General features: G+C 33.9%; 1 protein-coding gene across 1 annotated transcript in view; it reads right to left on the bottom strand.

Moving 5' to 3' along the window:
* Positions 1-20,636, bottom strand: part of LOC108771658 (uncharacterized) — a 29,453-nt gene extending 8,817 nt beyond the window's left edge. Inside the window, 8 exon segments of the mRNA XM_018537002.1 lie at positions 2,817-2,988; positions 9,467-10,050; positions 10,131-10,447; positions 10,556-10,869; positions 11,030-11,326; positions 11,409-11,565; positions 17,367-17,524; positions 20,483-20,636. Of these exon segments, the coding sequence (XP_018392504.1) occupies positions 2,817-2,988; positions 9,467-10,050; positions 10,131-10,447; positions 10,556-10,869; positions 11,030-11,326; positions 11,409-11,565; positions 17,367-17,524; positions 20,483-20,636 (2,153 nt within the window).
* Between the last annotated feature and the right edge of the window lie 997 nt (positions 20,637-21,633).

The following is a 21,633-nucleotide window of genomic DNA, read 5'->3' as shown; positions in this document are numbered from 1 at the left end:
ATTTATTTAAAAATTTCGAGATTTTTTCTATATTAAATTCGTACAAATATTGCATTTTACTTAAAATGACAACACATGTAACTTAAACACTTAATGTATGTTAGCATACGTATTATTTTGTTAGTTTATAAAAGTTTTTATTTTGTTAACTACAGCTTACTCAATTCAAAAACAATAAAAGTCTTTCTTATGTGTGACATTAAGGTATTGAAAGATAAAATAAATACACATGATTAGTCTGTGTTGACTCACATTGGTTTTTAGTATTTATTTTGTGATTTAATCTTTGTCTTTTTGATCAAGATTAAGAAATATATTGAAAGTTCTGGGAATACTAGAATAATAGAATTACAAAAAAAAATTAATAAATTGAAAAACAACAAAATGCTTTATGCAAGCAGCATACAATATCTTTTGCAATAATAAATTTTTCTTTGTTAATTTTCTTAAATCTTTTAGATCGATACAAATTGTTAAATCGCAAATATAAATTATTTGCGAAACCCTTTCGATTTATTATTAATTGTATCAATTTAAATAATATTGATTTATTTATATAATTATAAAAATTTAGAAAATATATGTAGTGAGTAGTAAAAATTGATGATGATAAGATAGTCCTTAAATATAAATTCTAATTTGATACAAAACTTGCGATGTTAAATTAGAATTGGACTGATAATGAGATATAAGTCATATTTACTGTGCGACAGATGTAGCGGAATGTATCATCATGATTTCCTTTTTCGGCGATCGAGGATTGCCGTATTAACTTGAAATCTTGGATCGACGATATACCCAGGTGGATTTTTTCTTTTATATCCAACAAGTCATAAAGCATGTAACCGCGCGATCCTGATGGTATTAAAACGACCTCCGAGCAAACGAATTTCTAACTAACTATAAACACCTCTAAGTTATATCGGCGAACTATCAAAAAGTGCGCTTTTTCGGGTGTATCGATTTCTCAAAAATGAAACCTCGTAATGCGATCGAAAGGCCGACGGCCGTTTCACAAAAGAGTGCCGAAAGACTGTTACGACCGAGAAGAAATATGTTATTCCCTTCGTCCTCATCCTTGGGTCTTTTCGTCTGTCTAGTAGAGGGTCACTTTAATTTTTGACCGGCTGCTGAGCCAAGAAAACGTAAAACGTTCGGCGATATAATTAAATGATCAGTCGCTAATCAGGATTTATCGAATTGGGAATGAAATATATAATGCAGGTTCTTTTAAAAAAAAGTGTTTACATTTTTTTTATTATAAATTATGTTATTGACTTATTTAAATTTGTTTGTTATCTATAGTTGTTTTTATCTTTATAAATTTATACGTATTGTAATATTTATATATTATATATATATATATATATTTATGTATATATAATATGAATTTAAAAAAAATATTCAAATATTTTCAAAATTTCTCATTCAACATTTGTTGAAATTCGGATTTAGCAAAATCTATGCACTTACTTATAGATTTGTACATTTCATTTCCTGACATGATTGTGGCGGCTTCGTTAGATCTCTTGACAAACGTTCTCACACTGAATGATGACTAAAAAGCATTTCCTATTTTCCTTGATGGCGGTCGCTGTTAAAATTCGAAGGATCTACCACAGAACAATTTTATACGCGATTTACCTGTCCTCAACGGTATTCTAACTTCTAGGTCTAGAAATTTTCTTTAGGAATAGATTAGTTACATGAAAGAGAAACAGAGATGGAAAAGGGAAAAAGGTCAGACGAGAAGAAAGGTGCGAGATCATAGGACAGAATGAAAGAAAAGCTGTTAACTATAGCAGAATTCTCAATTTAATATTTCGCAGTCCATGTAGATAGCTATGTAACGATTCACTTTTATCTGTATTCTAAAGATGATGACGCTTGCAGTCTCGACTTTGATTGTTTGATTTGCCGAAAGAGGATTGACTATCTGGAACATTTCTTTGAAATTTTGTCGGATATTTCCAAGAATAGGAAGTAACGGATTACTTGTCACGTCGTTACCGTTACTTGTTTCATAACGATTTGGTAATAACTTTACAGTTTTTTTTCATGACGGCCACAATAACGTCAGGATTGGAAAAGTTACTTTTGATAATAACGATGTTATCATCAAGGCTGCGTTTATAAAATTTTTGGTCAATTTCAATTTATTTCAATTTATAAAATTTAATTTATAAAATAGCATGACTTTTAAATTACTTAATTTCTTTACTTTCTTTTTAAAACTGTAGAACCTTTAACTTTTTACCATCCCAAGGTTACAGCCTCAGAAATCCATAGCTAAACGTACTACTGGTTTACGCATTACTTATTATACTTCACATTAAAAACGGATAACGAGTTACCTTTTTTAATGAGTAACGCGTAATCGTAACGAATTATTTCAAAAGTGACTTTACCAATTTTAGAGTTATTATTACAAAAAATTGTAAAGCCATTATCAAATCGATAAAAACCTAAGAATAGCGGTAATAACGTTTCAAGTAATGCGTTTCTTCTCATTTCTCGATATTTCCTTAAAGTATTTTCAATAAGTGATTTCATAAAATAGATTTTCGCGAAAGAGAAAGAGAGAAAGAAAGGAACGAGAGAGAGAAAGATTTGCGGGAACCTTTGACCGCACAATGAGCGGGTAGATCGTCTCGACCCGCCTGTGTATTAAGAAACATATAACGAACTCATTAATCATCTCCCGAACGAGAAACCAGAAACAATCTTTGTTGCGCGGAAGGAGGCTGCTGTCATGGACGGGTGTACAGGTCACTATCCATTTGTTACGCATCGTTTACAGACAAAAGATCAGCCGATCAGTGGCACTAATAATAATCGACGAGGAACCAGGGAATACGATGTCCGTCTTCGATTCTATTACAACAGACGTTTGATGAAAATCCACATAGGGCAGGAACGCTTGGATCAAGACTTTGCCCTGCAGAACGAGGTTCGACGCGACCTTCGATTTTATTCCCGATCCAAGCGTCGCACGATCAAAGGAATCGTCATTCGCGAAGCGGCCGCAGGTGGGAACGGGAATTGTACCTGACGCGATGAGCAGGTGTCAGCCCTAGAGGTCTATAAATTTGTTTGCTTCTCAACTCGAACGGGACACACGAAATGTATCGAAGGGGTGTCTTGGCGCGGCGCGGCGCGGTGTGGTGCGGTGCGGTGCGGTACGGTGCGGTGCGGTGCGGTGCGGCGATTTTACTCGTAGAGAAACGACACCCTCGTCACAATACGACCTGTTGCGTCGACATCGGTAAGAGAAGCAAAGAAAGACGACGACCGTAGAGCGGATAGAATTAACGTTTCTTCTTGGTTCTTGGAGCGCCTTTCCCCTGCCGTGAGAATTGCCGCGGGTCAAAGCGTGCCGCCGCCATTGTGACAAGGCTTCATTACGCAATCTGAGTTTTGTGTACGCGGGTGAGAATATACTGTGCGTCCTGTAGCGCAAGTATTTCTTTAACGTCAATAGTTCTGTCATCGGTTGGTCATTTAACGATGGGAATTGGCGATTCTTAGATTGCTCCAAGAATAATGCTATCTTTTTTATGCTGAAAAAATTTTTAGAAATATAGTAAATACGATAAATACATAAAAAAAAATAGACTTATTAAAATTGCTTAAATCATCAAATTGTTTTTTTTTTATTACGTTTGTATTTTATTATATATAATATTTTATTTATATCATTTTAACAGAACTTAAAAAAATTTTGATTAAAATTTATAGAATTTGTTTGCGTATATTTTTTAATAGCCATATAAGTTTCTCAATATCGTTCTTTTATTCTCATGTCTTACTATTCTTTGTTCTTTTTACATTAGTGACACTAGTGCTGCAATCTTACGACAATTCGTAGCACTCACAGCTTTTCAAGTCGGTAATATTATCATCGTTTTTTAACATATCTTGTTTTTAAGAATAAAAATAATGTATTATATATTATATTTATATAAATACAATGCGCATTCTTATGCGACGATATATTAAAGAAGTTGTAAAAACAGCTTGTTCTATTAATTGTTATCTATTAATCGCTATTACATTCTGATAAAGAAACATATATTGTAATATACGCATCTCATAACACTTAAAGCAATTTTCATAATTTAAATTTATGAAGATTTTTAAAAAGTATTTTCAATATTTTTAGGTTTTGAAAGTTTTCTTCGGAAATTATAGAATGAGAAATCTTAAAATATTTCAGAATTCATTTTTAGGCTCAGTAAAAAATTGTTCATATATATAATTTAATATACATATACAAATAGTTAAGTACAATTATACAAAATTATATGTGAAATCCATATACATGAAAATATATGAATCGTTATGTATATTTATATATAAATATACATAATAAGGAATTTATGTATAACTATATATAAAAGTTACAACATTATATAAAATATATAATTATATAATGAATTGTGTCTAATATTATATATATATAAATATATGTTTAAATATAATTTTATATAGTTGCGTATAGAATAATTATGTATGAAACATTTTTTTGAGAAATGTAGAGAGGTCGTCTGAGAGAAATATTTTAATAGATTTTAAAGGATGATTCCTTACATTAATTTGAGATGAGAATTTTATATGTTTGTGAGACAATTTTCAGGTGCTGGTTCTATTGTTCATATATACATCGTCATCTTTATAGTAATTTTTTTTAATAAACGAAAATTAAACTATATGAAATAAAAAGTTGATTATTGATATACTATTCATGAAAAAGATTTTGATTAATAGTTAAATTGAACAAATATATTGTCTCTTTATATATTTTGATTTAATCTTCTGTACAAATATAATAATTGTAAAATATTAATTTGTTTTTCAACAGAGATTCCAATAGTTATTGATTTAAAATAATTGCATTAACTAACAGCATGGCATATTAAAAAAAAAAAGCATTATTGCACGATGCTTACAAACAATTACGCAAGTTTAAATATTTTCTTTAGATTATCTTTTACAGATGCACGCTAAACGTGAAGAATTTAATTTTATACATCATATTACATATATATGAAATGATGATTATGTTTGAAAGATATCGGCTTATTAGGATAAAATAAAAACATAGAAAAAAAAGGAAATGTGTATGATTGATAATAAGATGACGTGATCTCATATTATCGAATTATATATAGTATATTTTCTAATCATAATAATACTGTTCCATTAATAACTGTTACATTAATTACAATGCGTAATGAACTAAACGCGTTATTGATGATTACCAATCAGGGATTAATTGTACAAAAACCGAAGAGCTCATCTGGCCTCCACATCAACATTCAAATAGGAAAGGATTAATAAACGCAACATAGATTATGCTGGTATACATTATGTATAAACACATTCGCTCAATCCAGTAGAATAATCCGCGTAATATTGTAGCTAACTACATACAGGAAATTGTCTATGTTACATATGTACTTAAGCACCGGAAATATTATAATTATATATTTGATGAAATTCAGAATTCGCAGGGATTTGCTCGAAGAAATATCTATTTTTGCTGCGTTTTACTTATAACATTTTTGTGCTTACACTTGCTGTCACGATAATGTTCAACATGGTTGTTGTGAAAAAAATATATATACGTCTTTGCGTGATCAATCATATATTTTCGGTGCTTCGTACCACGTAATGCGTTCGCGTATAATATATTGTCTTGATATTAAACATATAGAAATAATCAAGAGCAAGAGTCACGCACATCTCCTCTATCCGAAGGTTTATTTTCTGAAAAAATACTGCGCTCTGTAAATATGGAACTTTATAGGAAGGATTTGCCTTTTAATTGCTTTTAATTCGACAATTCATACGGCGACATCCGTAAACGGGCGCATTCAAGCGTCAAAGCTTATATAAAGAGTATGTTAACGTTATTTTTCCGCTTCTTTGATTCCTACGCAGTGTAAAATTTGTTGCTTGTCTCTCCTCCAAAACTAGCGTATTGCACGTAATTCGCGTTTTGTTACATGTTCGGATGGTCGTGGGAAGGAATGTATATACGAAATGGTTATTCGTGGTTGGGCGGTCATGGGGATGAAGATGTATATAGTGAGATGTAGGCAGCTTTCCTTTTAAAGACACACAGTTGACAAGTGTCGCGTTGTATTTTTATTATTTTTTAAATGCCAAAAAGAGTACAACAAAATCTTTGTGTCGACAGTTCTCCAAAAGGGAAAGCAGCTATAAACAGCTTTAGTTTACGATAATGCAGATGACTCACTTACTAGTCGTAAGAAACGAAAAGACGCGATAAACGAAGCATCGATGTGGGAGAGATGAAATGCCTATATGAAGGTAAATGCATAGTAAAAGTGAAGAGATAGTACGAAAACATTTAGCTTAAGTTTTTTTGTACACTGAGATGTAATTGACTAGTTCTACGAATGGAAAACATTGATTTTTGGGTATTCGAGGCTCGAGACTAGATATCAGGAGACCCTTTGCTTAAAAAGCAACTTCTCCCTTGAGTAATCCCTGTGCATCTATCAAACTTTCGTAATTAACAGTGATTGCACATTCTAAAATTTTTGCAGATATAATTAATTCTTCTTTTACAACATTCAGAAGATATTTGTAATAAACCTTCATTTCTTGATCAATTGAATCAATTTCCTCGACTTCATAAATAATCCTAGTTATTGCACTTGCCCGGTAATACTGTCGTGAAAAATAATTTTCAACTTCATATTGCATTTGAATGAATATAAATAATATATTACGGAATATTAGAGACATTATTTTGAATATATCATTAATCAATGATACAAGCATCTCTCAATATCTAGCCCATTGAGAAGCCACGTCGACCTTAGCTACTTATGGATGGATTACATGTGTTGGGCCTTTACGGGCATAAAAATTCTACACGAACAAGAGAACTCCCTTCGCCCATCGTCTGCTCTACTTACAATACGCTTACTAAAAACTAACTTACTACGATAATAGATACAATCACGGTAAAGACTTTCGATTTTATCGATTCGCGATTCTGCAGCGGTTCAACGCGAGACTACTGACGTCAGTGGTAGCGACTATAGTCTCTTAGAACACAAGCCTTCTTTTATACTTTTACAGTGCCTCCCAAATTCTTGTAATCAGTAAAAGAGTACGTTTAACAAAATTTTGCTTTGCTACGTTACTTTATCTTAATATAAAATAAACAATAATATTTACTCAAGTAGCAAGGTGATGTTTTAATGACATCATGTTGGTGTTGAAGATGTTATTGAGAAATATTATTAAAATATTTATTAAAATATTATTAAAATATTTGTTTTACGTCACCTTGCTACTTGAGTATTTTTTTACAACTATGGACTTTAAAGTGTTGTTTTTACTGTATTTTAAAATCATCAAATTGTACTAAAATATTTGATACATTAGCAAGCGAATATTTGGGAGTAAACAATCTGGGTAAAGTATTGTTTTGGCATCTTTGAAGCATCATCTTTTCAAGTAAATTGGCAGATGGAAATTATCGCTAATTGTTTGGGAACACACGTGTATGTGACATTTTATTTTTGAGAGCAACAGTTCTCGCATGTTTTCTTTGGTTTTGTTTTCCAGTCATTATGAATAGTAAATTTGATTTACTAAAGAATTACAATCTACTGATTTGCTTCATAAATATAAGTTAAAATTTTTTTATAAAAATCTATCTACTGCAGAATAGAAGAATCAGTTAGTAATAATACAGTGGAGCAATCACGAGTCGATTGTAATCTTCGAATGACAAACGCAGGGTATTTCATAATTTGCGTCCATTTATTAAAATAAGTTCTACTCTTTAATGAAAAACGAGTCAGAAAGTCCTGAACTATTATTATTAAATAACACTTGTTTTAATCCACGCCTTATTCCTAAAGAATAGCAGTATGTAATTATTAGACGCGAATTATGGCATATCGTGTGTATATCTTTCATCCTACAATATTTTAAGCTTACGCATCTGACATTAATTCTATTCCATTTTACGCACATTGAATTTTCACATTCGATGGCAGTTGAGCGCAAATCAGGCCAGTCGATTTTACAGATGTCTACCTACAAATAACTAGAAGTTTTGGCGGTTCTTATTGTATCTTATTCTTATGAATAAATTACGTATTGTAAAGTGAAAGACGGATGCGTTAATAAATGTAGGACTGAACACGATATTTTACCAATAAATCGTGTTTTCATCAGTAGTTATTGAAGAATCGCCGACTTGATCTGCGCTTCTATTTGAACATTCATCTTTTTACAAACTCACACTGAGAACGATCGAATCAGGTTCAATATGAACTCATGATTCGTAAATATTATATTTTGCAGCTTTACTTTAAACACACACGTTTGACATACAGTAGGAATAGTAATTTGACATGTTTGTTTCCAAGTTAAATGTAAATGAATGTTAATCTTTTACTTAAAAAGAAAAAATCTATACTTTTTATACATTTTTTTACGAAACATAAATAAATATATCAATAAAATAATAATTTAGAAATTACCAATGACAATATAAAATGCATAAAAAGAACAACACAATGAAATAATTTTCTAGAAACTTAATGATAATTTTATATATACGTATCTAATCTATTTATTTATCTATCTATCGGCACATTAAATAAAAAATGTGATAGTCTTTATATTTCTCATCTAATCAGCGATTATATTATTACAGATTACTTTCTGCACGCGATAAAATTTAACATAAATGTTTGAAAATGTATTTCTCTAAATAATATATACCATATATATATATATTGCGCATTGATACATCGATGGCATTTGCCAGAAACAATGGCAAAGCTATATTTTGGCATGTTATACATTATTTTCTTTCGATTTCTATTTCGACATTGATAATACAGCATAGAAGATATAACTCAAATAGTAATAGCAATTAACAAACTTTAACGAACGAAAAAAGTCAACAATTACAACCAATTCTATACAAAAGACATATTTGTTCTGTAACGAAGAACGCATATATAATATAAAATCAACTTGTTCAACTTTAATATTAGTAATCAAATAAATGAGGATAAACCTCGAAAAAATCATGAATAAGCATGAATTTTATCATTAAGGAATATTTGTAAAACACCACAGCAACTTGGAAAAATTGGACTGCATACGAACGCTTTCCTTAATCATCAGTTCTCTCGTGCTTTTCTTATCACTAACAGTGCGCGGATGACTCAGCTAAAGTGGACCGTCGATCATCCTTAGAAGATATGCGGCGCCAGTTGTAGTTTCCAAAGAGAAACCGGCCTGGCGAACACCGTGACTTGACCCTTTTCTTTGCCGCCGACCAAAAAAACATACAAAGGTGCTGGTCCATAGGCAGGTGTTTTAGCGTCGGTCGCATCCACCGCCGCTACCTTTGCCCTTTGCCTCTCAGCCCTCGACGCGCTTACCGCTCTTCTCGATGGCGAGCCCAATGGCAGACTCTTCGGTGGCGCTCGAGGCACCCTTCTGATCTCTTGAAGCTCCAAGAGCTCCGCAAATGTCTGCGAGGCCGATCTTCCAGGTTCATCCTCTAATACACTATCGGGCGGACTGTTCAGCAACTTTGCATACTTTCCGTCTTGTTGCTGCTGCTGCTGCTGCTGTTGCTGCTGCTGTTGTTGCTGCTGCTGTTGATGATGATGATGGTGATGATGATGATGGTGATGGCCAGATTTTGTATCATCTAGACCAAGGTAGTTTGGATTACAGAAACCGAATTGGCCCTCTCGTATTGTCGACGAAGTGACAATCGGCCTGTGTGACTTCGATCTCCTTCCGGACACCCAGTCATCTTCCGCGAGCGGATCTCCCGGACTTCTCGCCTCGATACTCGCGTAATCCGATGTCGATTCTTCGCCTTCTTCAAGATCGGCGAATCGAACGGAGGCGGATGTAGGGATCTTCGTCGCCGTCGGAGTTTTTGGCGTTTGCAGAGCTGCTTCGTAAAGATGCGAGCTGTAACTCTCGCCGCGAGTGGGCTGACAAGCTTGATGAATTGCTGCGAAATCTCTATAACGAACGTGTGTAAGAATCTTAATGTTTAATAAAAATGCATGTAGTTATTTTATAATGTAAAATTTTATAATTACCGTCTTTCTTCTTGAACTTCAATCAGTCTCGACGTGGGCGGTTCCTTGCGCTCCTCATTGTCACTATTCTCATCCGGATCAACGAAGACCAATCTAGCAGCCTCTACAGGCGTGAGAACAGGAGTTGGTAACGTTAAAGCACGAAAGTTTGGCACCGAAATAGGATCTCTGGTCATACCAGAAGTATTGTTAGTATTGCTAACATCAACCGTCCTCGCCATTCCTTCCAACGCTTTTTGTCTTCGGCGTGCCAGCGTGTTGGCGCTGCGAGATTTTACCATTCCCGTGGAGGGCTCGACCACTTCGACGTCTACTTGCTGAAAAGGATAATACGTATTTGCCTGCATGCAGGCCTAATTGGAATATAAGTGCGCATCTACTAACAATGAGAACGTTTCTCGGGAGTTATTCGTGGACGCACATACCTCCTGAGGGCTTTCTTCGTTATCGTCATGTCCACTGAGAACTGAATAACTGCACTTCGTCGGATGACTGAGCCTAGACAGATTTATTTGTGATAATTTGGAAATTTCCCTGAGAAAGCTGGGTCTGGCAGAGGGTGCCTCGCTCGGTGATATTCTATTGCTCGATAGCCTAGGCCTTTGGTTTCTCAGCCTCGGTTTTGAATTGTCTATATTCGTTCCACGAATCAGCAATTCGGATACTGCGAGAGCGACGCTTTCAGCTCTCGGCTGCGGTTTCGGTCCTGGTACTGACAGCTTCTCCCACGTTTCTGTACCTATCAAAATATTTAAATACTTTATATTAATGCTTTACGTACAACGAGCTTTACCTACATTTTTACATGTTTTGAAAATAATGAATTGATTTATAGAAATTATATAATATTACCTACATATTTAAATGTTTATACTATGACAATATGTGGCAACGCATACCGAAATGAAATCTCCATAGCTCGTTCGTCGCCAAACCACCGCTCTCACCGCCAAAGATCAGCATGCAACTCGGCAATCTGCACGCTGCGTGGCCATGAAGAGGTCCGGGACCTGGTTTGTTCTTCAGCATGCACCACGAAGCACTGTTGACGTCCCATCGCCAGCAATCGTTTCTTTCTTGAAGATCCGTCATCCCACCGTAAATGTACATCGCATCACCGTGCAAAACTGCCGAGTGCTTATGTCTTGCAGCCGGCCCGCTTTCACTTGACGAAAGCAGATGCCAAGATTCAGTTTCTACAATGTTAAACAAGTTTGGAGTCGCTATGCATTATTATTGATCGAGCTATATACGAGGTGCAAAGTAGAGGTGTTATACCGAAATGAAAAGACCACAGTTCTGAGGAACTTCCACGTAAGTCTTGATAACCGCCGTATATAAGCATTTGTCCGCGATGTACCAAGGCGGTGTGACCTCTTCGACCTCTAGGAATCACGCAACCCCGTTGAGCTCTCACCTTTCTCCATGTATTTGTCTGAAAATTATAATTATCCGTAATCAGATTATTTTTCCATTATTCGAATTATTTCTCTTAAGAAAATGTTTTTCCGATTACAAACGAATTTGATTCCATATCCCTGTATGTTTGCGAATACTCGTAAAGATGATATACTACTATAAGACCGGTCTGCAACAAAAGAGATAAAGATCTCTAATTTGCAGCCCTCCAATTCTGCCGTTTGAATAGACTCGGCTTTAACTCTTGGGGCTGCGATAATCGCCATTGCCAACCGCCACTGAATAGAGATGCGAAAATTATTCTTTTACTAGTTGCAACTGCGAATTCTGATAAATATTTCATTCGCTAAAACGTATGCTTACGAAGTACGTACCATAGTAAAACTTTGAAATAGTTAAAAACGTGTATGTATTCATTAAACCAATATCTCTGTCTCTCTTCTTTTTTTTCTGTCATTACTATATAACAACTTTTTAATATTTCGTTTTATAATTTATACATATATTAATAAAAATAAAATAAAGACGGCATTTCACCGTTTAGCTACGTAAAATTTAAAAATATGTATAAAATATTAAATTGTCTCGCAATATTTTATTTCGTGCGAAAATATTTAGATATTTATACGAATTAATATTTATTTATACGTTTTACACTGATGTTGCAGGGATAGTGTAGCAACATACGTAAAATTATTGCAGACAGGAAGTATTTGACAGTGAATATTTGAGCTTGATAACACATTCATAACTCAAGCTTTCATCCAGTTACGAAAAGCATGGCGGATGGTTGGAAGGAATGTATATGCAATATGTAGAGCCATAGGTAAAATATTATAAAATCTTAGCGCCGAGACACTACCGTGTCTCCTGACTATAACGTGGATATATCAGAGAATATATGCGTTTGAAATAGGATAATTCGATAAATACATATGGAATTCACATAAACATTAGACGATAAAACCTTCTCCGATTATGATCTTCTTCGCTTATTTGTGTTGTACATTTGGAATTATAATATTTAACTGTATGCATATAAGATTATGTACATATGTAAAATTAATAATACCTTTAATATTCTGTCAAGTCTGTATAATGTTGTACGAGAGCGATATTTCATTTAAACTATGCGGTTCTGCATTATTTATACGACACTATGAAAAGACTTTTATGATTCTTAACATTCATAAAAGAATATTCAAATATCGTTATATAGGTGGCTAGTAGATTTATTTTTATCATGTTACCTTGGAACAATTTCCATGAAAAGTGTGCCGCAGAAAAAAGCATTCTTCGCGTGTCCATTATATTTACACATATCGATGAAATCAATACGTTGCCTCCCCTCCTCGAAGAGATTTATCGCTTAGTCTAGCAGAAAATTTGAGCGTGCGTATCAACTAGCGTTTTAAAATCGCATTAGCCTTCTTCTTTCGAAATACCATGGTTCATGAAATTGCAACATAGAGATTAACAAGTGGACCGTGTAACTGTCTGGTGAATACACTCGAGAGGATCATTCCCTTCCGCGCAATGAGAATTATAACCGAGATGAGTATACGTGATACAAGTTTCCAGTATCAACTTCAGATTTATCCAAGAGATGATCAAGTATAGCTTCAACCCATCTGCTTTAGACGAGCACTTTATGTAATTACTTTCGACACTCTTAGCTGGCAACGGCTATCTCTGTAGCTGTTCTTCGACACATTCTCGTACCATAGGGATACAGAAATCAACGTGCCTCGAGATGGACATTACCCCGAGCAGGGTAAAAGACCTCGTGATTGCCACTACACATCAAAAGGATTATCAGTGTCCGTGCCGGTCTTCAAGGGAGTTATGAATATAATATATTATATCTAGAGTACCCTCGAGATATTTAGCCGTGTTTATGAATACGTATCTTGTCACACGTTAAAATAACTGACGCTTCATGACGGATTTTTGAAGGTAAAATTTACGAACCATAAAAAGATTTAAATAAATATCAATTTTATTATGTATTATCGTAGCGTAAAATAGCCTTCGTTACTCTTCTAAAGAATTTTTTCGTAAATTAAAATCGTAAAGGAAATGGAATGCTACAACATACGCGCCTTCTTTCACTTTCTATTCTGAAAACAAGGTAGAGTTTTAACGAAGTACACAGAGGGAAAGAGACAGGGAGGTAAAGAAAGTAGGGAGAGAACGAACACATCGAACAACCCCTCCGGCTTAGCCAATCAGGTTTACCTGACGCATTCGTAACGCAGATTTCAATAATACACGAACGGACAGAAGCAGCGAAGGGATACATTCGTATTTTCTCCATGGTCCAACGATTAAAAACAAATGGACCAAGAGTAACCATGGTAACTCAACCCAAAAAATCTCGGGACAAAATACGAAATAACAGACAGAGAATTGATATTCTCCACACACACAGTTCAATACAATTTTGTTTTATTTAATAGAATATACATATGTATATAATAAAATGTCCTTCTCAATCATTTACAGTTTATAAAATTTAAAGTTTGCATTATTAATCTAAAGAGAAGATCATAAATTTATTCATGATATTTTATATATTCATTTTAGAGAGAGAAAATGAAACATTTTATTAAATCCAATAATGTTGTTTATTTAAAGAGGAATGAAACAAAAAGATAAGGCACATTCTTGCAAACAATGAAAACTACACATAAAAGAGATTGTCAAAATAATGCGGTAGATGAAACCTATCGAGTGAAAGAGATAACCAACCATTGCTGACGAAGGAAAATTAGTACGATCGAACATTTATCCTCCTCATATCAAGCCGCATAATGCAATTCAGTGCAAACTTGTAGATTTGTGGTAAAAGAATATACATGAATAAAATATTTTATTTAATTATTGATTAGAATATAAATTAAAAGAATTAGAATATAAATTTATAGATATACGCGGTTTCTTAAATAAAAGAAACAAACATTTCAACTTTTCCATCTTAATAAAAAAAAAAAAATCGATAAAACGAATTGATGACGCGTGATGTTTCGCGTGATCCTACGCTTGATGCGAACTTATTAATTTTTAATGCTTCGTACGTGAGTGGCAACTACCCTTGGGAGAATAAAGCTCTGGGCTTGGTTTCAAGGGTACGAATCGGAGAGAAAGCCTGTTAACACCAGCTGCTGCCAAAAACCACCCTCGACTTAAATTGCTCTTGAAGGCCCCGCAAAAGATATATCTCTGAATATTGTATGAAATTAGAGGGCATGTCAGCAAATGTTAACATTGTCACACAACAAAAGTGAATAAGAATTAAAATTTTATAATATTATAGCTATACCTTTAAAAAGCAGAGATAGAGGATTAATTTTATATACATACATATATCAATAAAATTAATAATACATTTTATCTTGAAATTAATTCTATTACGTGTAATTAGCTTATTAAACTTCGGCTAAGAATAATGGCCGAAACGTACAAATCTTTATGTAAATATATATTATATGTTATTGTAAACTATTATTTATAAATGTGCACTTTTATTACCACGTTGACTCCATATTAACCAATGTAAATTTTTTCCTTTTTATTAAAACTATTAATTTAGTTTTAAACTTTGAACTTTTCTTGAATATATTTTGCTTGTTTAAAAAAATATTTTAATTAATATCAAATCTTATTTTACTTCAATTTTTCCAAATTAGTAGAAAATTTTCAACCTTCTTTCCCTCGATATTCGTTAATACGGGATCTATCATAAATGAAAGTTATACAAAATTTAATTGACATATTGCAGATAACTTTAATTACATAAATTTATTAATATAAATACTATAATCATTTATTAGCTAGTAATTGCTTAAGATATCATCAAGTTCCTAATCTTGAAATTACTGAGATTCAATACTGCAACTATATATTCTGAAGATTGATTACAATCGAATCTGGTAGTATCTTCGAAAATGTAAGTAATGCTAGCTACTTGAATATACTATTCTGTCGAGAAAAGAGTTCATTCATCATTGATGTTGATGCATTTTTGTAGTTCTCTTAATATGAATGAAGCATTATACAGATATTCTCTCAACAATCGAGGTTACAATACATTATACAAAATCGAAAAGTTAATTTCCACACAGACAACATTTAACGTATTATAATAAATTCATGAAATAACTGCTGATAACATTAATTTGATAAAAAAAATAAGATGATAATTAGTACAGCACAAATAGTTAAATTTATTTATTTATTTTTGAAGGTTTTCAACATATTTCCGAAATAAATATTTCTACGAGAATGTGTTTCATCTAGAATTTGCTATCAAGATTTCAATTGAATTTGTTATCAAGATTTAGTTAAGAACGACCCATGCGGTCTGATTAGATGAGACGATGGGCAGTCTGCGAATAGCCTCTGGGCAATCGTCATGGCTGTTTCGGTGATCAGAAGGAAGGTTTTGCACCCTTCGATTTAGTAAACGAGACGGAGGGCAATATTGAACTACTGCGTCAAAGTTGATTGACAATATCGCGCATCGATACCTTTTCCTTTCCCTTAAAATTGAGGTGTACCCGAATATAGATTCAGATTGTCATTTCATACCAATTAAACAATGTAAATAAATGAAATATCTAACACTTTTATCTAACACTATATACCTAAAATATATAATTCTTTCATTATTTAATTATATTAAAATAATATAATCATTTAATGATATAAATGATGCACGAAATAAGCATTTGAGTTTGTTTCATATTACAAAATATTATTAAAGTATTGTATACTTTTTGTTAAAAATAAAATTCTTTGTTAAAACTCACGGAAAGAATTATTTCTTAAAATAGACCCTGAAAAATATAATAATTATGGTACAATACAATATTTTAAAGATTTTTACCATGCACTTTAGTAAAATTAATCAAACTTATTTTATCCTAGTATTTTATAATAGTCCTACCAATGAATGTAAAAGATTTACACACATAAAAATTCTTCAAAATATGATGTTGTCATCCACAATTATCATATTCTCAGGATAAATTTTAAGAAACAATTCGTTCTGTGCACACGTTAAAAGTATAACATCATAGTAATAAGACCTTTTATGTAGGAAAGGTAAATTATTAAGAAATGTTATTTTCGTAAGCTGAAATTGATCGAAGTCCGTGATAGATTAGTCCCGTTTACAAGAATTTACAAGAAGCGACATCGATTCGAGCTTCGCTCATTCCACAAGATTGATTTTCCGCACGCGAGACGTTTCCCTCGTAAACGGAAGAGGCCAACCACCCCGTCTTGCTCGTTTCGTGTCGTGTGCATTATTCTCCCCAAGGAGTACTTGGACAATGCGTGGAGCACAACAGGACAACAACGGTAGCTCGGTGAATTTCTGCACGTGCTCGATTCGCGAGTCGCTATTGGCAGGATAAGCCACGGTTGCCCTTGGCTTGTCACCCGCTGCTAAAATCATCCCTCTGTGTCACCATACAGAGGCAAGGGAAAGTGACACGCCGCACCGCGTAAAACTCGTAACCGATGACGTCGCTATCGATTAAGCGACGTTTCTCGAGGGTGCGATTCTTTCGTCTCTCGTTCTCGCTGCCTTCTCGACGAGACTCCCCTCGTCGTAGGGAAGATCATTAAGAGTTTTCTCAATGTAGGACGACGTCGCTGGCTGTTGAGATCGTTATCAAAAGCGTGGAAACACCACCACACTGATATTTATCTTCATAAAAGCATTCTCTTTGGGCGACATTATTCGCGCTACTTAATTCCTATTTTTATGGGAGCGATTGCATTCTACATTTATATTTTGCGAAATATCACCTTGACGTTATAAACCCAGAGTGGCGTCTCCGTTCCCGCAGAGAAACCCAATTCGCCGCCGAAAACGTAGAGGCAATCCTTATACGCCACCGCGCTGTGTTCCTGAAGAGCCGGCGGCCTTTCGCCGCCCGGATGCAATTCCTCCCACTTGCTTTCCGCTGAAAAAGAAACAAAGAAAAGCTTGTCACGTTATTCTTATCCTTTAGGTTATGTATGCGGTTATTATGGAAAGTGCACGTGTTACAAATGCAATGCAAGACATTAAGCTCTTCTAGCGCACTCGTTGCATTTTTATAACTGACTTTTATCTCAGCAGAATGCATTCCCTCCAGTAGAATTTATATACTGTAGATTTTAATTAAAAATTACAATTGCTTTTCAACGTGACAGGATGTGATTATATTTTTCATAAATATTAATTACATTTTGTAAATACTCGTTATTTTAATAATTGATAATGCAAGCAGATGTTTTATATCTCGTGACTTCTCACAATTAATAATTTAACTAAATATATTTTTATACATATTAAGACGGAAATGAAAAGGAAATAGAGGGAAGATCTAAGATTTCAATAATGGCAACAGTTTGTGAAGAGAATATTAAAAATCTCTTGTATTATATATATCTAGCGCTTTTTAATAAAACAGACGTCTGAGCGTCCTTCGAAACTATCGCGAAGAGGAAGCCAGAACTCCCCTGGCGAAAGTATAAAAGATATAAAAGCGAGAAAAGCTCGCTCGAGTAGTGCATAAATTTGCGTTTTTTATCGAGATATTATTCTGGTGGGTATCGAAGTGGATCTATAGAGACATTGCTGCACACACCAATTATTACTTTTTCCTCTATTCGCGCATCGAATTGATTTTATGCTTCTTTTTGACATAATCTTATTCTTATATTCCAAACGATATAGCACAAGAAGCTTTTTATTAGATTTTAATCTATTAAATATGGATTTGTCAAATTAGATCGTGGGATCTTTCTATTCGTTAATTTTATCATATTATTTTTTAAAAGATAAATTTTATATCTTATTCTTTCACAAGCAGGTCCTCCTCTATAATTTTACATCTTTTATATTTGCATTTCTTTCATCTCGCGACCCTCATTCTGTCTCTTCCATTTTGCATGCTCTGTATTCATCTGGAATCGCTTCGAGGGGAATGTAATATCCATAAATAAATGACAGGACAAAATATGTGTGATTCGTGAATGACATCCGTGCCGATCATCTAATTTTACAATATTCTCGAAAGTTTCAGCTTCTCCTCGGAACGTGCTCGAGAACAAAGAATTTAGGTAAGGACAGTAACGTGCTGACTGAAGCATCTTCGGTACTGCTAGAATGCTAGATGCCCGACATTGATTACGTAGTACACGTGTCGTATCTCGTTTTGTTAGTGAAACGAACAATACCGCCCTTTGTTCAAAAGCATGCATTGCGAAATAGCAACGTGTTCGAGCACACAAGAGATCCGAACGGGCGGATATACTGGATACGTGCAACAATTTAGTCATTAGAGTCACTTTTGCGTCTCTTTAAATATCTGTATGATATAAGCGAAAATATTTTTTGCATAGAACTTTATACACCGAGCAAAAAATGTCTTAAATTTTAATAAATATTTCTTTGAATGTGTGTGTGTGTGTGGTCCTAGCGGAATATTTACTTGTAGTAAATGAATATTTAAATAAATAAAAAAAAAGTGATAACTGAATCAAACTAATGGTTCTTGTGTCTAAATATGTGTTTATATTTAACAAATATTCTGCTAGAGAGGGGATTATTAAAAAAAATATTTATTAATATTTAGTTTCTTCTCAGTGTATAAAAGAAAGATTTACTTTTTCTAAGAAAATGGTTACGTTCAGTAGAAAAACAGCTTTTCAACGATTACATATAAGATTCTTTAATGTGATTAGTTATTTGGGATTGAAGAACTAAGAACAATAAAACAAATCATATTAAAGAATCTTACAACAGTTGTAAAGCTGCTTTTTCTATTGGACGCAGCCAACAGAAATATAATTTGAAAATTAATTTTGATGTTCCTCTTTCTCTTTGTGTGCAATTTTTGTTCTATCAATTAAATTAAATTTTCTTTATAAAATATGTTTTTCCTCAAGAATATAGTTACTCCTTTAATAATTCTGAAAATAGAAGAAGATGCAATGAAAACCGGGTTTCCGGCTGGAGCACTCTTGTGATTCTTCGAGTTATCACAATATTTTTGAAAGATCAAGTAGAACGACAAAGCTAGGCTTTTAAAACAGGAGGGTAGAGGCAACCGGGAACATTGTTTGCCTCAGGAAACGAAGCGCTACCCGCCAACCCTTCCGCTGCCGCTTCAATATTCACCAGAACAAGTACACAGCCGAACAATACCCTCTGATTAAGAGACCCGGTCGTACAAGTAGAAGCGAAGCGAATTCGTGTTACATCGACTATACTTGACTTCATAAATCATCGTTCTTCTCGCGATTGCTTCAAGCTGTTTATTCTTTTAAACGATCTTACGTAGCATCGTAGGAGCAAGCCAATCCATAGTTCCATTAATCAAAATATATATATAGAACATGGCAAAAGGAATTATGATACAAGATTTTAATTGTTTAGAAGCGAGATAAGACGTTAACGCCCTGTGTAAGGGATGAATGCGGATAAAATCGGATGGAACATTTCAGACGGAGGAAAATCTCTCCCTGTCATGTACATAAGCCACACCGATTACGACCGGCGGATGCAATTAATTCACGTATGTCTGATCTCCGTGGAAACACCACGTAATTGTGGAGTAGCATCCGCGGATTTAACTGATGTACGTAGGCTTTAATAATGGTGCATTATTGATCAGACTGTGAACCCCGTTCAAATTCCGTCGCGCACCCTCGTCCCATGGGGTGTGCCAGGAGATGCGATGGGGTGCGCTGGTCAGAAACGACGTTGGTATTGTATCGCGTACTTGAAGCCACTCGAAATATTACAGTACCACTCTCTCGATAATTATTGCGATTTTCTATGTTCCCGAAGCAACGTATTGCTGATAATGATGTATCCTGATATTTAAAGACAGTGATTAATGTAGTACGAGCGCAAAAATTTAAAGGCTCACCAAGGCTGTATCGCCAGAGATCCTTGAGAGGTAGGTTTCCATTTCGACCACCGAGAAGATATACGTGACCGGCAAGTAAGGTGGCACTATGCTTGCTCCTCGAAGGTGGTGCTGGTCCATTTTCAGTGCCAGCTGCGGTAACCGAGCTCCACATTTTCTTCCTAAAACAAAATATAGCAAAAATGATTTTATCGCGTCCACTTATCTTTTATCAACGGCGAAGATCGTGTTGTCAGAAAAAGATTTGTTACAGCTATATAGCTTTATTAAAACATTGGTAACACGGTGGTCTTATCTCAAGTCGGTTAGACGCTCAAGAGATTAAACAGTATCCTAATAGATATAGATAGTCTTGTAATAGTATTGGTTTCACTCCGGTCTTTCGTGATATCTTATTCTCTCCCTTTCTGAATGTTTCCTTCGTCCTCAGGATTACTGCCAAGAGAAGGAAGTCGCTCTCTCAGAAGCTGGGGATAAGATACATTCGCTCGACTACTGCTTCTTATCTGTCTTGTACCTTCTCGTACGTAGGGTAACTGTCCCTATTAGTATGCTTTTAAGCCAATTTGCTTATTACTTAATTAATTTTTAAATATTGTAGCTTTAATTTTAACTGCTTGAAATCAATATCGATTTTCAACTATTTCTTTCTCTTGCAATTCTTTCTTTAATCTAAAAAGTGTTAATACTTTATATTTATAACGTTTTTGATAAAAATAAAAAAATTTACGAGTCCTCTAAGCGGCGATGACCCCAACTTGTGTGCCTATCCGCATTTGACTCATTTTAATATACAGTTAATAAAAGGATAATAAATATAAGCTAATTGTTTAAATTAATATCATATAAACCATTGTTTCAATTGTACTTATATTTCAATATACACCCATAACACAATGTTCTCAGCTCCAATACAGGCACATTAATAAGGACAAACTTTAAAATGTTACGATACGTATTAACAGATTCATATAGTATAAATTCCTCGTATCTTCCGAAAAATGTTTAAAATACTTTAATAGTTAAAAAATAAAATATTATCTTTGGTACTGTGTGTGTATTAATAATTTAACTTAATAAAAAAAAATACTTTTTCTTATTTATATTTGTACTAGTTTTCTTTATGGTTTATTTAAATACGAAAGCATACT

Source organism: Cyphomyrmex costatus, unplaced genomic scaffold, assembly GCF_001594065.2.
Source record: "Cyphomyrmex costatus isolate MS0001 unplaced genomic scaffold, Ccosl1.0 scaffold100, whole genome shotgun sequence".
Classification (NCBI taxonomy): Eukaryota; Metazoa; Arthropoda; class Insecta; order Hymenoptera; family Formicidae; genus Cyphomyrmex; species Cyphomyrmex costatus.
This window is presented reverse-complemented; position numbering and strand designations above follow the sequence as displayed.